Source organism: Sinocyclocheilus anshuiensis, unplaced genomic scaffold (genome assembly GCF_001515605.1).
Source record: "Sinocyclocheilus anshuiensis isolate Anshui unplaced genomic scaffold, SAMN03320099.WGS_v1.1 scaffold210, whole genome shotgun sequence".
Lineage (NCBI taxonomy): Eukaryota > Metazoa > Chordata > Actinopteri > Cypriniformes > Cyprinidae > Sinocyclocheilus > Sinocyclocheilus anshuiensis.
The window spans coordinates 1-15,368 of NW_015547666.1; the positions used below are offsets into that span (position 1 = coordinate 1).

Consider the following 15,368-nt stretch of genomic DNA (forward strand, 5'->3'; position numbering starts at 1 on the left):
ATAATGATCTTTAAAAAAGCATCATATGACCCCTTTAACATTATTTTTGTGCTTTTTCTCCATATACATGATCAGTAAATCAGACATTAATAAATATTATATATTTTTTCATAATATTATGTTATATTAGAATTATATTTAATGAAAGATTATATTCCTTCAATTTTGTTGAATTATCCGTTTAAGAGCTGTTGTTGATAAGATATTGTTAAATGTCTTTCTGCTTGTGATGCTTAATGGATGGACGACTAAAAATAAACAATATTTAATAAAAGACTGAATGAACATACATCTTCAAATTGTAGTGTAGGTGTAATAAGCATGGCTTCAGCCTACTTTTGCTCATTGTCTCACTAAATACTGTTAAAGCTTTGTTTCTGAGTTTACGCATACAAATATGAACAAAAATGAATTTAATTGAATATAAATGTCGCATATGCTTAAAACCAAGCACTGAATCCTGAGCGCTTGTTTGCGCAACCTTACTACTTACTCAGGATACTTGTTGTAAAATAGTGCATAATGACATATTACAACTGTAATAAGATATTCAAAATAAAACACTAACAATAACCATATGAACAACAAACGTTTCGAAAGAATGTAATTTATTTTAGGGCGTGCGCTTCCTGCTGCGATGACGTCAACACGTCGCAACCGCTAAGATGACGTAATAAACTGCCGCGTGATGCCAAAATGAAAAAGAAAGATCGACTACAGCTTTAACTCACGATATGTACGCAGGATAAACGAATCCGATGAGGTTACAGAGCAGAGAAGCGCCGTATCCGACCACCAGATAGACTGCAACGAGCAAGACGACAGCTGCGAGACAGACAAAAGACCACATGTCAGGGAAGACAGATAGGTTTTGGCTCTAGCGGCCTTCCATAGCTCTGTGATATGAGAAGCGTATTCTCGCTTAAACAGCATTAAAAGTCCGACATTACAGCACACATGTGTTCCTGGTTATAGGAGCATCAACACTCACCGCACGCGATGTAGGACCTGCTCACTCCGGTCCTCGCCTCGATCTTCGCCAGCACGTCTGTCATCAGGTTCTTCTCGTAAAGGAACTTCTCGAAGCGTTCTTTCAGCCCGTGCGCCATGGTTTGTCTGGCTTGGTGATGGATTTATCGCGATATGAAACACACTCGCTGAACAGCAGCTCTCGCCAGCTCCGTGCGCGCGGAGGCTGTGACGTCACGGGGCCACTTCTTCGACCACACCCTTCGTCGCGGAGTAAAGCAGACAGCCGCTAAAGATTTATTTATTTGCTTTTTAAATTTAAAGTTAAATGAGATATGCGTATAGATCTATTTGACTGTGCGAAAAGCCACGTGAAAATGTTCCACAGTTTAAACGCATCGTATGATCGCGTAGCGCAATCGATCAGACAAACATGCTAACCCTAAAACGCTCTGCGAACTTCACTATGATTGGTCGCTTGGTGATGTCCGTTATGTAGAGAGCGATGTGATTGGTCAAGAGTTCTCGGAGCGGAGTTACGCGCTCTCTCATTGGCTGACGCTTCCGGTCCCGCCTACTGTGAAGTTTTTCAAGCAACGCAATATTTTTAGCTCGTTAGCAAGCTAGCATCAGCGTCGTCGATATAAATTCACAGCACTGCTTGCTCTTTTATTGTTTAGCGTTCGAATAGTACAGAACCGTGTACTTTTGCCACATATTATATATGCGAAGCACGCGAGTGTAGTAGCTTTGCGCTGTTTTTAACGCACTAGTCTTGCTTGTTCGGGATGTTTTTACCCTTAACATGGAGACAAAAAGATGGGAGATTCCTAACGGGCTGCTGGATGACCTTTGCAGGTAAACCGAGAGCATACATTCACACCTGACTGTCTATTTAAAAGCACCTATAAGTGTAATGTGCATTTATATCAGTTTGCGAGGTCGAATAACTCGTAGCTGTCGTTGTTAAACGGCAATTTAACGGACTCCGTAGGGCTGCGTTGCAAAACCTATAAAGCTGCTAACAGGCAGACTTTGGAGTATAGTGGGCTCCTTCCGAGTCAGCTGCAGTTTTGTGCATCATTGGCGCGTGCTGAGGATATTTGTGTATCACATGAGCGTTTCCAGCTGCGGGTTTGGACGCGTGCCAAATAGGCGGTATTTAGACTCCAAACGTGAATAATAACGTTCCCCAAAGTCAGCCGTCTGATGATAATGATGCTGGCGATTATAGTAGTAATTGTTGTTCATATGTTCTAATGTTTTGTCTTGAATGGTCAATTGACTACTTGTAATAGAACTACTTCCGTGTTCTATTTGGTACGGCTTACGCATTTCCGGTGTAACAACGTTCACGCTCCTACAAATCCGGATGTGATTTCCATATGTTTATTTAATTATTATTATGATTATTGTAGTTTTTATCAGGTTTTCATTTTTTTTGTCTCTAGCTGATCCCTAGCTAGTGGAAGGTAGAAAATGAGAGTGCAGATTATTATTACTATTTAAGGTTCCCTTATTCTTAGATCTGTTGGATGATTGAGTTCTTCAGAAAACTAGTGTGCCACATTATTTAAAATGCTATGAATTATGTCACAAAGCTCAATGCAAGTAGTCCATTGTGTTGAACATAAATTATCCTTAAATGTGCTGTTGACTCATGATGCAGGCTTCATGTGTTCAGTGTTTTCTGTGCTTTGTCTTGTAGTCGCTTCATTCTTCACATCCCCAGCGAGGAGAGGGACAATGCCATCAGAGTTTGCTTCCAGATTGAGCTTGCCCATTGGTTTTACCTGGACTTCTGCATGCAAAATTCAACAGGACTACCTCAGTGTGGGATAAGAGACTTTGCCAAGGCTGATATCCTAAAGAGATCTGTTTATATTACTAGCATACTTTCTGAGAGAGAGTACTGAGTTTGTCAAGTGTTCAGTAGCCTTAGAAAAGAGGTGGGAAAGGTTTTCAGCACTGCAGAAAGAGAAAATCCCCATTACTAATGCACAGACTAAATGCACAGTGTTTAAACTGATTGGATATTTGAGCTGATTCCTTCTTGATCTACAAAGTTAGAGCAATTATCAATGGTGGTGATTCATTATTATGTCACTGAAAAATGTTGCTTGCACCAAATAGCACAAGTTGCCTTGTGACTGAACGCTATATTACGCTTTTCTTTGAGCAGAATATTGCACTGGAGAGATCCACATACCCCAAAACACACTTTTAGCTCATTTAAAAAGCAACATAAGTTGAGCTAAAGTACTGCACGATTCAGAAAAACAAATAACGGAAAAGCAGTTGAAAGGGCACATGATCTTTCTTTTGAATACTTTATGTATTGGCGTTTATAGCAAATATACAGAAAATCAAATTTGCAGCAAAAAGGAACCTCATGATCCATAATCCCACAGAACTTTACCTTTTCCTCTTCATGCAAATCTATTAATGACATCAAAAACATCTAACTAATAGTTCAAACACTCTTCAACGTGACAAGCACATATATACAGTAGTGTTAGCACGACTATGTAAGATGGGGAAATAAACAATTAGAGACATCAGGACCTGCAATTGACACAGTAAAGCCCCGTTCACACCAAGAATGATAAATATATAGATAACTATATTAGCGTCCACACCAGCGGACGATATAGTCCGTTTATTCTAAGCGCGCGCTCGTCTGCTGCTTTAAATTCTCCAGCTCGTTATAGCAGTATTTTTAGAACTTTATCGTTATAGTTATCGTCCTTGGTGTGAATGGGCCTTAAACCAAAATGCCTTCTAAATTGTGATCAAATTCTTAAAGTGTGTGTCACCACCTTAATTGTTCATGTAATGCGACCGTCGTTGAAAGTGGTGCACAAACTAAAGATTTAAGGGAGAACTTTGCTGCATGAGTGCATGATCTTTATTGTCAGATTATGCAAAGTATAATGTTTCCGAAATGTGCAAGATTGAACCTCAGATTGGGTTGTTTGGATTTATGGAAACCTGGCAGCCCTGAGCATTTTAAAGTCTCATGGATACTGCAGTAACATAGCTATTAACTCTGGATAATTGAGAATTGTCAGCAGTGTTCATTATGTTAGGGTTAGGGTTATAGTTTTCTTCAACAACATTTTTTTCCCAGACGAAAATGAGACTAAAACGAACAAGTTTTGAATGACAAAAATCTATTGACCTTTTCGTCAACGATTAAAATCGATAAAAAAAATTTAAGGAGGGACAATTTGTGATGCCCAGAAACTGGTTAAAAAGCAATGTTTTTGTGGTTTCTTTCTCTCTGTGTGTCTCTTTAACATTATGATCACTTTTTAATCACTGTCCATTCCTGCTGCCCCATGGAGAGGATGTTCAGAAGGTTTTAGAGCAGTGGAAAGAGTATAAGATGGGTGTGCCTACATTTGGTGCCATTATTCTTGATGAAACACTTGACAATGTAAGTATACAGCTGCTTGGAAGCATCATAAACTGTTATGCGTTTTTAAAAAGGGGTGCAGAAACCTTCATGTATTCATTCTTTATTTTTACCTGAAGGTGTTGATGGTCCAGGGTTATCTGGCCAAGTCTGGCTGGGGTTTTCCTAAAGGGAAAGTCAATGAAGATGAGGCTTTCCATGACTGCGCTGTTAGAGAAGTATGCCGCTTTCTCAGCTTTCAAGATACAAATGTTGGTTTGGTTTAATGAAAACCACTGTTAAGGTTGTTTGATTTCTCTGCAGGTTTTGGAGGAGACCAGCTTTGACATCCGAGATCGTATCTGCCAAAAAACATACATTGAACAGAGGATTTCAGATCAGTTGGTTCGATTGTACATTATACCAGGAGTTCCTAAAGACACCAAGTTCAACCCCAAGACCAGAAAAGAGATAAGGGTATGTATACATTTTAATGCTCTATAGAAGCACATGTGTTTGATTGTCTAAAGCTCTGATTGTGTTTCTCTGCTCTTTTGGTTCCTGATAGAACATTGAATGGTTCTCAGTGGATAAACTGCCTTGCCACAGGAACGATATGACCCCGAAATCCAAGCTTGGACTGGCTCCTAACAAGTTTTTTATGGCTATTCCATTTATGAGGTACATCTTCTCATTAATGATGTTCTAGAGTGATCCATGTTCATGTTTTGTTTGTTGTGTGGAGTATGAGTGTGAGGTGTAATGTGCTCATCTGCAGGCAGCTCAGAGAGTGGATTGCCAAACACAAAGCAGAGTCAACGAGCAGCGATGAGGATTTTGCGTCCAATGGCAGCACACCTTGCAAACCATTCCGGTGCGATTATTCTCACTATAGAAAGCATTCACCATCGCATTTTCACGTGTGTGAAGATGTTATGTTTTGCAGCACTAGTAGTGCAGTAGAATTATGGTGCTTAAACACTATAGTAGGGATGGACCAGGATGGCTAGTCTGTCCAATAACAACTGAATTTAATATTTGAGTGGTTGTGCGTTTCATAAAGAGGGTTGCAATTGTCAAATATGAGCCAGTAGACTAATTCTAGTTCTTTCACATTATTTGTTGACTATCTGAAGGCTGAACTTAATGCTCATTAAGTGTGGGGCCCTAAGACTGACTGGTCGTACAGAGAGCCCACTGATTTATGTATTAAATTGACTATGAAATAATTAAATATTACATTTACATTAACATTTAAAATATTAAAATATTATAATGTATTGCATAGTAACAAGGGTATTAAAATAAAGTTCCAGTAGGTCCAGCCTTTTTATTTTGTAATATACTTTTTTTTTTTTTATACTTTTTTTTTTGGAATAGTTATGAATTTCCACTTTGTAAAAGAGAAAATCCCAAACAATCATCAAAAATGTGGATATTGAACTAAGCCAGTGGTGCAACAAATAATGCATTTTTTTTTTTTTTTGAGTATTAAAAGGTAAGATCAGATGTTTTATCAGGCTATCACTTTTTTACATTTAGATACCTATGTGTGGCAGAAGGCCATGTGACTGAGAAAAAAACCGTTTGGGCGTTTTTCTGCCTTCTGCAAACGATTTTTCCATTTTATTTATTTTTTTATGAAATGCTCTTAACATGCTGATTAATATTGCTAAGTGTAGACAAAAAATGTCTTGTAATTGTATTTGCTGCTTTGTGTTTACTGGTGGACACAGAGCAGAAAGTGCTTAAATGAAGTGCATTTTAAAATATTAGAGGTTATTTTACCAAAAGATCATCACCATAAACTACCGTTGTCATATTGTGTTTCACGGCCCGTTGGCACCAAACCATAGTCTGGAGGACCCCGGCATAGTGTTTGTTTCTAGAACACCTCAAGTATATGATTTTCTGTGGAGTTATGCAGTGTTTATTACTGTATGCCATTGAACAAGCAGTCAGGTGACTGTTGAAATGATGACATGCACTAATTTTTGTTGTTGTTCCTCTGCTCAGCTCTAAGCCCAGAAGGTCTCAGATGTTGGTGGAAGCATCTCCTGAAAGCTGGTCCAAGCAAAAACCACAGAAACCCTTTGGACAAACCACCCAGAGTGAGTTAGTAGACCTGCTTAAACCCAAGGTAGGTGTTCACATCACAAAATATTGTGTAAAAATGCTATTACGGGTAGGTGTAAGCAGTATGACCCAAAATCTTACATAGTAGAGAAAAAAGAAAGCTTGTACAGAAATCCACATGTCAGTATGTGAGGACTGAATTCAGATCTTATTCACAGTTTGTTTCACTTTTAGTAACTCTGACATGCCAGCAGCACAGACGGAGTGATCAATCTGATTTGTAGTGATCGGTTGGTTTATTTCATTGCAGAATCATGTGAAAGGCAACAGCAAGAAACACCAGGAGTCTCCAAACCTGAAAAAAAGAGCTAATGGTGTCAGCCAGCAGCAGGTAAGTAGCTCCACACATTATTTACTGTGCGTTACAATAGATGTTCTAGTTGTGTAACACTATATTTATTTTGTAGAAAGATGAGAAGAAACTTCAGCCCAGAAGACTGCAGGATAACTTCGACACGGGTAAATAAGCTTTTCAAGAAATGATGCATTAGGGATTAGAAGTGGGGATTTGTGATTAGCTAAATCAAAAGAATTGTATTTGATCAAAAGCAAAATCCTCACAAATATCCTTTATTAATGTTTGAACACTTAATGCATGAGAGAAAGGGTGTGCTTACTTTTGTGATCAGGATTTTTCACAACCGGTTCAAGTTGGTCACATGGATTTGCTGTGTTGACCAATAGAAAGCTGTGTGACCTTTTTGCCTTTGATCACACCTTATGTTTATTCTTCAAATAATTTCGTGCATGAATTTCAACAGCTGTGGACAATACTTTTCAGTCATTCTACAATTGTTTTGCAGATGCATCTGGTGACGTCTATGGCTGTAACGGACAGGCAGACTTGTGTTACGGGGAATACATCCTCTCCTCGCGCTCTTTTCTCAGCTTCAGATTTGACAGAGAGGCCATCATGAAATCCTGCTTCGAGTCCTGAAGATCTGCTGTACTGCCTCTGGTTTTTAAAAGATTTGACGCAGCAAATTTCCTTAAGATCTACAAGTGTATCTTCTGCGCTGTAAACCTGTTAGTCGAGATGCATTGTGTGTTGGACCAAGATTACAGATAAATCCAAAAAATTCCTTTTTTCACACACATATGTCAGTTCCTATTAATCTGGAATGCTGTTAGCTTGAGTTCTTTTTAGACTTTATATTTATGCTAAAACGTGTGCACAATCATGAGTGCATCATTTTGTCACTAAAGAGAAGTGTTTCTTGGTGAACTTGCTCGTTTTGTCTGAAACACACTTAACAGTAGTTTGGTTCAGAGCCCAAAAAGTGTGTATTCTGCTCTTCTTACTTCATTGTGAACTCAGATGTTACAATAATAATCGGTCCAGCTGTATGTTGAATTTCTATGGCTCAGTGTTCGTTGTTTGCCGTTTTTGCTGTTAAACATAAAGCAAATATAAGAAGCTGCTCAAAAAGCATGCTTTCAGAGCGTCACATGACTGGTACTGTACAGATAGGGTTGATGTTACTCGTCCAAAAGCAGGAAAACACATTGAAGCACTATATACTTTATCAAGTCCTCAGTCACCAAATGTCTGCTCAGTTTGACATTGATGTTGGATTTGCAGTTTGATAAATGACATTTCATCCATGTTTCCCTTAAATGATGTCTTCAGTTGTTTTGTCAAGCTGTTTGTTTTCTGTTCATTGATATTTGTATCATGCTTCAACTGCTGCCCAGGTTTTCCCCACCCTCCACATGGTTACCATACTATATTAATATTTTCTCTGTGAAATGGCACTGATATCTGTGGTAAGCTGATTTACAATTATGCAACATGATTTGCTTAACCACATTATCTACGGTTTGTATTGTCATTTTTTCTTTCTCATTTTTTGGTAAATAAAGACACTTTCTTAAAGAGTGATAGTCTATTTTGCCTTTCCACGTTAAAAAAATAAATACAATCTCTTTCAGCGAGAAGTGAACCAAGTATCACTTTGACAATGTTACTTGTCATTTTCAAAGTCTTTGCTGATAATCAAAAATTGAGGCCCATAACCCTGAGACCGGGTTCACCGGTTGACCTTCCTTAGGCTTTTTTTGGTAACCACTGCATACTTGGAGCACTCCACAGGACTTGCTGTTTGAAGATGCTCTGATGCTGTGAGGATCTATTTAGCCCTTGTCAAGAGTCATGCAGATCTGCTTGCCCATTTTCCACTTGCTGCCTAATGTATCCCACCCCTTGACAGATGTACAGATGCCATTGTATCAGTATAATTATTATTCGACTCACCTGTCAGTTGTGTTAATGCTGTGAAGTAAGCAGAAGAAGCTGCAAACTTGTGACCAGCAGATGTCATCTGGAGAAGAGGGAAAAGCTCTAAATGAAAAGTGTGCGGTATAAACTATTCAGAAGCGCTGTAATTCCATCTCTTGGCAGAATCCTATTTGAACTTTTTCCAACAGAAACATTGGATGAGAACTTCAAGTCTACATTTTTCAGCAGATGTGGGATATGCATCTCACCAGCATTAATGTAAGCACGATTAATGTCTTTCTCTGTCCAGTGAAAACCAGTCTATTTTAACTTAAAAAAAAGCGGATAAGGATTCTGCTGCCTTCCCTATTGCATCACTGGCTATGCACGAGACTCTTGACTACTACGCACTGTTTTATGAAAACACGTGCGGTACTGTAGATTTGCCAACTTCATCCTGTTTTTCCCCCCAGTTTGTGAACAGTCTATGAGTCTCTTTTGGAGAATGGATAGATGGACAGCATCTGTGACAGATTAAATGATGAATCATTAACATTTCAAATTGCCCTAGGAGCTGCTGAATGAACATTTTACTGTACTGTAATTTTAGTGCGCCACATCAGAAAATACACTTTCATAAGTGCGTGATCATTGGATCATGTGGTGTTGAACACTACTGGAGAACTGCCGCTCCACTAATAAATACTAGGACTCGACGAAAAGATGGGAATTTCCAGGGATTGTGGAGTAATCCTGCAGTCAGTTCCTGTTGTGTTTATTCACGGCTGAACTTTATCTTGGAATGTTCCGACATAATGTTATTGACAAGATACTTAAACACCTTAAACATGAAATAAATTAAATAACAGTTTCAAATCATTCAGGCTAATGATTGTAACACATTCCAGCTCATTGGACAGAATTGTTTTGTCAGCTGGATTCCTTGCACATCTCATTTGTAATTGACATGACAGAAATTACTCATTAAAATTTCTCTCAGAGGAGCTTTTATATAATGAGGATTACAAGGCAGGCCGTGCTTTGTACTAGTTTCAAATTCACTTGAAAGAATATTATTTTGCTTCATATATTGAGCTTGACGGCAAATGACAAGTATTGGTCACCCTGTAAAGACAGAAAGGTTTTCAGCCCAAAGACTTTAACGACTTTATGTAATGTATTTCTGCTGAACATGAGCATTATGGGCTAAAGTGTGGTAATTGAGCATCTGCAGTTATTGAGTTCTCAGAAATGTCCATGCAGTGAATGACGACTCATCCATTCTCTAACTCAATGGTTCACAAACATGTTCCTGGAGCCCCCCCAAAACTGCACATTTCGCACATCTCTCCTTTCACTCTTAAAAATAAAGGTGCTTCACGATGCCATAGAAGAACCTTTCTGTTTAAATGGTTCCATAAAGAACCTTTAACTAACAGCTGAAGAAGCTTTCTGTTTCATTGTGGCGAACGAAGGTTCTTCAGATTATAAAAAGATAAGAAAGAGACGGTTCTTGACTGAATGGTTCTTTGTGGAACCAAAAATGGTTCTTCTATGGCATCGCTGTGAAGAACCTTTTAAGCATCTTTATTTTTATAAGAGTGTTGTTTGACACCCATTTCAGGTCTTGGAGTCTGTATTCATGAGCTGAATCAGATGTGTTTGGGCTCCAGGCATGTGGTTGGAGAACCCCTGCTCTAACTGCTTGTCCAATGTATGGTCGCAGGGATAATGGAGCTGATCCCAGCATTTACCTGATATAAGGTAGTGTTGACAATAGTGCAGGGGTGTCTGCTCCTGCTCCTGGAGGGCCAGTGTCCTGCAGAGCTCTGCCTGGAAGTGATCCTAAATGCCTTGATTAGCTGGTTCAGGTGTGTTTAACTGGGGTTGGAGCTAAACTCTGCAGGAGTAGACACCCCAGCAACAGTGTGATTCTGGACCAGAGTAGCCCATCCCTGATCTGGATCGACCTCCACTTCTAGTGGACCCGGATTCAAATCCTGTCATGACCCCAGTGCTGTTTTGTCTGGCTCTTATTCCCTCATGTTTCGTTTTGGATTTTGACAGGTGCCTCATGCTGGGCTGCGTTTCCCAGAAGCATCGTTAGCCTAAGTTGATCGTAGCTCCATTGGTTTCTGTTTGCTGTCTTGTGAAGTGATATATCTCAGCTTTGTCTTTCTTTTGGCCTGTCTGTGTTGTGCTCTGCCCAGAGTTTGTGCCAAGGTTCTGAATATGTGTTCAACCTTTTGGACTCTGGTCTGTTCACTATTCAGACTGACACATGAGGTTACGACGTTAGACTGTTTATTAGACATTCACTATAGGGACATCCCATGATGGACTCTAAAAAACGCTGGGTTATTTCAACCCAACTTTGGGTCAAATTTGGACTAACCCAACTTTTGGGTTAAAAATTTAATGTAAAAATTTAACCCAACGGTTGGGTTAGTCCATATTTGACCCAGAGTTGGGTAGAAACAACCCAGCATTTTTTAGAGTGTGGACTTGACTGTTATTCCCAATAAAAGCTGAGTGAGTTCTTTGTAAGGCTGATGCTATTTGTCTGGTCCAGAAGAGGGCCACAGTCTGAAAAGACACAGAACTCTTACGAGTATCAACATCTGAACTCTGACATAAGCCTAATATCCTCATTCAAGACAACACAAAAGTTTCACACCTTATGTATGATTCTCCACATCCACTTCCTTTACTCGCTCTGCCCTCATTTCCATCTAAACACACGACTCTACAGAGATCACCGAAACCACTTTTTTTTTTTTTTTTTGATCAGAGTTTATAACAATGCAACTGTTCTTGTTTGAAAGGTCTCTGTGTGTCTGGTAAAGGTCTCATCATCTTAACAATAGGACAGACAGCCATCAAGATTAGAAGAAGGTAACACAGATCCTAAGAGTTTGGAGATAAGTTGATTGCTGTAGAAGGTGTGTCATTTCCCAGTGTCTATCATGCAAATTACCTTCTGTCCCAAAGTTAACCCTACTTGATCAATGCAAATTCCAATTGTTAGTTCCTGTCTCCATTTTGGGGGATGCTTGTCTTGGTCTGAGTACTTAAGGAAATCTTGCAAGAAGATCAGGGCTTTTTCTGTAGTCAGAATGTGCCCATAGTATGAAGTGTGTCCAGACACTTTATATTATGTACTTTTCTAAAGTCAGGTATGCGTCTTACTCTTAGATTCATCTTTGAGAATTTGATGTATTGTATTGATTTGATATCTCTGGCTATGTAATTGGCATAATACATATTTACCTGACTGATAATAAATTGTTACATTTGATTTTATTCTGAAATAATATTCTCAAGTAGATTAAGTGAAGGTGTGTGTTCTCCGTTGGGCCAGTTGTGTGAGCTTTACATTCTCATTAGCATTTTTGTTTTTCTTTTTTACCCCCTTGTTGCAAAAGCCTCGATGAAGCCTGTTTTTGTTCGACATTATCACAAATGTTGATTTCCTTCTTGCCACATACTAGACCGATTTGAATTTGTGAACAATTACCCTTCATATAGGAAGTTTTTACCCTTAGTGAGCACTTCAAGCGTTCTCAGGCCGGTATAATGTGTATGTGAATACCTCAAATCATCTCAGATGAGGACATGAACTGTACTCAGACCACCTCAGAACGTTACCCATGTACAGTTTGTTCGTGGGTCCTTTTGTGGTTTGATTGATTAGTATAATGTGAAGGTGAAAACATTTCGTATGGCAGAAGTACTGAGGCTTGCCATTGATAGCTTCCAGCTTCTGTCAAAAACAAGATTTTTCACATGCACATATTGATATCTGGAGAGAGAATTGCATTAGATATCCTCAACATATTATTCAAGTTTTTCCTTTCTCAAAAAGTGAAGGGTTGGGGAGAATTGAAGGCCTGTCAGTGTTAAGAGCACAGAAAAAGTCCCCCTTTAAGTCCACTTACATTGTGAACACCAACAGCACTGAGGTCACGTCTTTCTGGTTCATTGAAAGGGTATGTGGCACCACCATTAGAGCTTGAGTAAGGGATGCTGATGCATTACTGTTTGCAGTCATGACAAATTTGGACTCCTTTATTTGCTTTTGGATTGCAGTGTTTCATTCTTAGTCCTAATCAAACACCGCTGATTCAACTCATCGGCTGGTTAGCTGAGACTCTGAGAGCTGATCTGGGTGTGAGTGATGACGGGGCATTTTGAAGTCACTCCTTTCTGTTCACCAAAACAGTTGAACGTGGCGTTACTCACTCTTTTGGTAGCCACTTTTAACAGGGTGAAAATCTTTGAACTGATGACTGATAAGAACCTCTCTGTGAATCACAGCTTGGTCACCAGTAAACTGGATTTATATCCTTATAGATACTGCGAAAGAAATGCCATTCTTTAATCAAAACATTTAATTTTAGAAAGCCATATACTGTACTTACAGCCAAACCCACTCAACTCTTACAATTACAACACAAACTTAGTGTTTTTAATTTTCAAAAAGATCTGTCTATGATGTACTTTTTACACTGGTGGATAATTCTAAATGCTTTCTATCATTTCTGTAATTTTCTTTCTTTACAAACTCAGTAAATAATGTTAACATGGATTAGGATTAGAGGTCCACTGAAGTGACAAGAAAAACGTTTTAAAGCACTCAAGTGAAATTCAGTGAAATGCTCTCTTCCTTTTTCTTCTTTCGTCTGCTCCCATCAGAGGTCGCCATAACAGATCATCCATAGTTTCTTTGACACTGGTTTTACACCGGATGAAAACCAGTGAAATAGTTTGATAAATATTCAGATATTGTTTATTAAATTTGGTTATCGCAAAAAATGCAATGTCTTATTTATTGACATTTCAATTTGTTTTTTTTGTTTGTTGGACTTTCACTATGCAAAAAGACAAATCATTCTTGTTTTGCAAAGGAATTCTGGTTTCTTTGACAAATGAACAAACAAACAAAACAAAATCTTGGTGCCATCTGCATGTTGTAAGACATCTGTGTAAAGAGTTTGAAAAAATAGTACTGAGAAAAGCACATTACTAATTGTAGAAATTGTAGAATAAATTTAAAAAAAATAATACATTCGGATGTTACTTTTTTCGAGTTTGTAGAAACTAGAACACTCAAATTTTAGACTATTAAATATGGAAAAAGAGTCACGTCTTCAACCAGCTTGAGGAGATTTTTGAGTTTTCTCAACTTGTTGTTTTCAGTTTATACAACAAAAAGTTGAGAAAACTCAAAAATCTCCTGAAGCTGGTTGCCTTAAACTTTTAAGTTTTCTCAACTTTTGATTTTTTACAGTGTTTGCTTTAACAGAATTAGCTACTCAGTGTGTAGCTTATTCCCACTGAACTTTGATCAAGGAAGGAGGGAGGCATTTAGTTTATGAGAGAGTGAGAGATTTGGTTACCCTCTAACTCTAAGAAATGGAGAGAGAGAGAGAGAGAGAGATGTCCTGGAACCTTGAGCAGCTTGAGCATTGTGATTGGTTTGTTCTGTGAAGCCCGGCCCCAGTTGGCAGACCCCTGAGTCACTAAAGCAGAGGCTGAGATGCTGTGTGAATGAGAAACAACACCACGATACCTGTGGAAAACTCTAGTGCTGCGGAGGTCAGCATGCTGCTGGATATACTCCTCGTCCTTCATCTCCAGGTGCTAGCCATAGCATCTTCATCCTCCGCTGAGGAAGATGAGAGCAGTGAGAGGGATGCCCAACGTAGTAAAGGTGAGCAGATCTGCCTGTGACTGTAAAATCAGAGCATCCATCAGTGTAACTGTGTGTAAAACTCTGCTGGTCTAAGAGCAAGCTTGCTTCTTCTCCAGCCTTTATTCAAATATTAAGGAAGTGAACAAACATTCGGAAGTGCTAAAACATGCATGGCATCATCTTTTATATTTAAATAATGAAAAGGTTAGTCAAATATTCATAGACAGATTCAACACAGACAAGACCATACAAATGAAAACTTGTTTAGTTAAAAAAAAAACAAAAACAAAAAAAAAAACTGTAAATTATGAAAGTGCGATTAAGATTGCTTTCTCCTGACTGTTTCAGCAGAGTTAAGACTGTTGACTTTGGGTGCTGGCTTTCATCCATATGTACTGCTCTCTGATTTAAACACAACAGGATGATATCCATAAGTTATATGCTGTAAAATATCTTCTTTACAAGATTTGATGTCATTTGTATTTGGAGATCTTTAAACCTGCCGATGATCAAAGCGTGTATTTACTATGGTATGTTGCAGTAGTTAATGTTTGATTGGCTCATTGTGAAATAGCTCATAAAACAAGATATTATTGATAATGAGTGAATGAAAATAAAAAGAAATAGCAAAGAGGAAAGTCCTTCATTCAGGATCACTTGAATAGTGCAGAAAATGAAATTCCTCCATAAAAACTGGGACAGAATTTACAGTAATGAAGAGATGACCTCCAGGAGAGTAACGTTTTTTCTTGCTGTGAGTCAGTGACACGTTGATCAAATATTCCTGGACGGCGGTACCCATGAGCTGTTTGTGGTTTCTGAGGTTGGAGAGCGTTTGGTCTACGTGCTGCTCACAGTGTACCAGCATCTCCAGCTCACATGATGGCACTGCTTCCCATAAACACACACACGCACGCACGCACGCACGCACTCACTCACTCACTCACTCACAC

At 38.8% G+C, this 15,368-nt stretch overlaps 2 protein-coding genes and 1 long non-coding RNA gene across 3 annotated transcripts in view; 2 read left to right on the forward strand and 1 right to left on the reverse strand.

Moving 5' to 3' along the window:
* Positions 1–731: 731 nt before the first annotated feature.
* LOC107702578 (uncharacterized) lies at positions 732–1,233 on the reverse strand. The gene is made up of 2 exons (XR_001635778.1): positions 992–1,233; positions 732–825 (listed from the first exon to the last, which is right to left on the reverse strand). It is a non-coding gene; the product is annotated as an uncharacterized LOC107702578 (long non-coding RNA).
* A 207-nt stretch (positions 1,234–1,440) lies between these two features.
* On the forward strand, positions 1,441–8,378 carry LOC107702577 (m7GpppN-mRNA hydrolase-like). Its single transcript, XM_016504932.1, has 11 exons — positions 1,441–1,827; positions 2,678–2,829; positions 4,281–4,408; positions 4,507–4,605; positions 4,691–4,843; positions 4,935–5,047; positions 5,145–5,240; positions 6,383–6,506; positions 6,753–6,833; positions 6,910–6,961; positions 7,306–8,378. Exons 1-11 carry the CDS (start codon positions 1,775–1,777, stop codon positions 7,437–7,439), a joined length of 1,185 nt encoding a protein of 394 aa, XP_016360418.1. The 5' UTR covers positions 1,441–1,774; the 3' UTR covers positions 7,440–8,378.
* Positions 8,379–14,269: 5,891 nt separating this feature from the next.
* The window catches only part of LOC107702555 (carbonic anhydrase 9-like), a 12,182-nt gene continuing 11,083 nt past the window's right edge, over positions 14,270–15,368 (forward strand). The window contains exon 1 of the mRNA XM_016504911.1: positions 14,270–14,433. Coding sequence (XP_016360397.1) covers positions 14,271–14,433 — 163 coding nt within the window. The 5' untranslated portion in view covers position 14,270. The remainder of the gene's footprint in view (positions 14,434–15,368) is intronic.

What these genes read in the sequence shown, in the direction of transcription:
- LOC107702577 (XM_016504932.1), top strand. Translation starts at nt 1,775, where the DNA reads ATGGAGACAAAAAGATGGGAGATTCCTAACGGGCTGCTGGATGACCTT. An exon ending in ATGGTGTCAGCCAGCAGCAG is followed by an intron (nt 6,834 to 6,909) that starts GTAAGTAGCTCC and finishes TTTATTTTGTAG; the next exon opens with AAAGATGAGAAGAAACTTCA. An exon ending in GCAGGATAACTTCGACACGG is followed by an intron (nt 6,962 to 7,305) that starts GTAAATAAGCTT and finishes ATTGTTTTGCAG; the next exon opens with ATGCATCTGGTGACGTCTAT.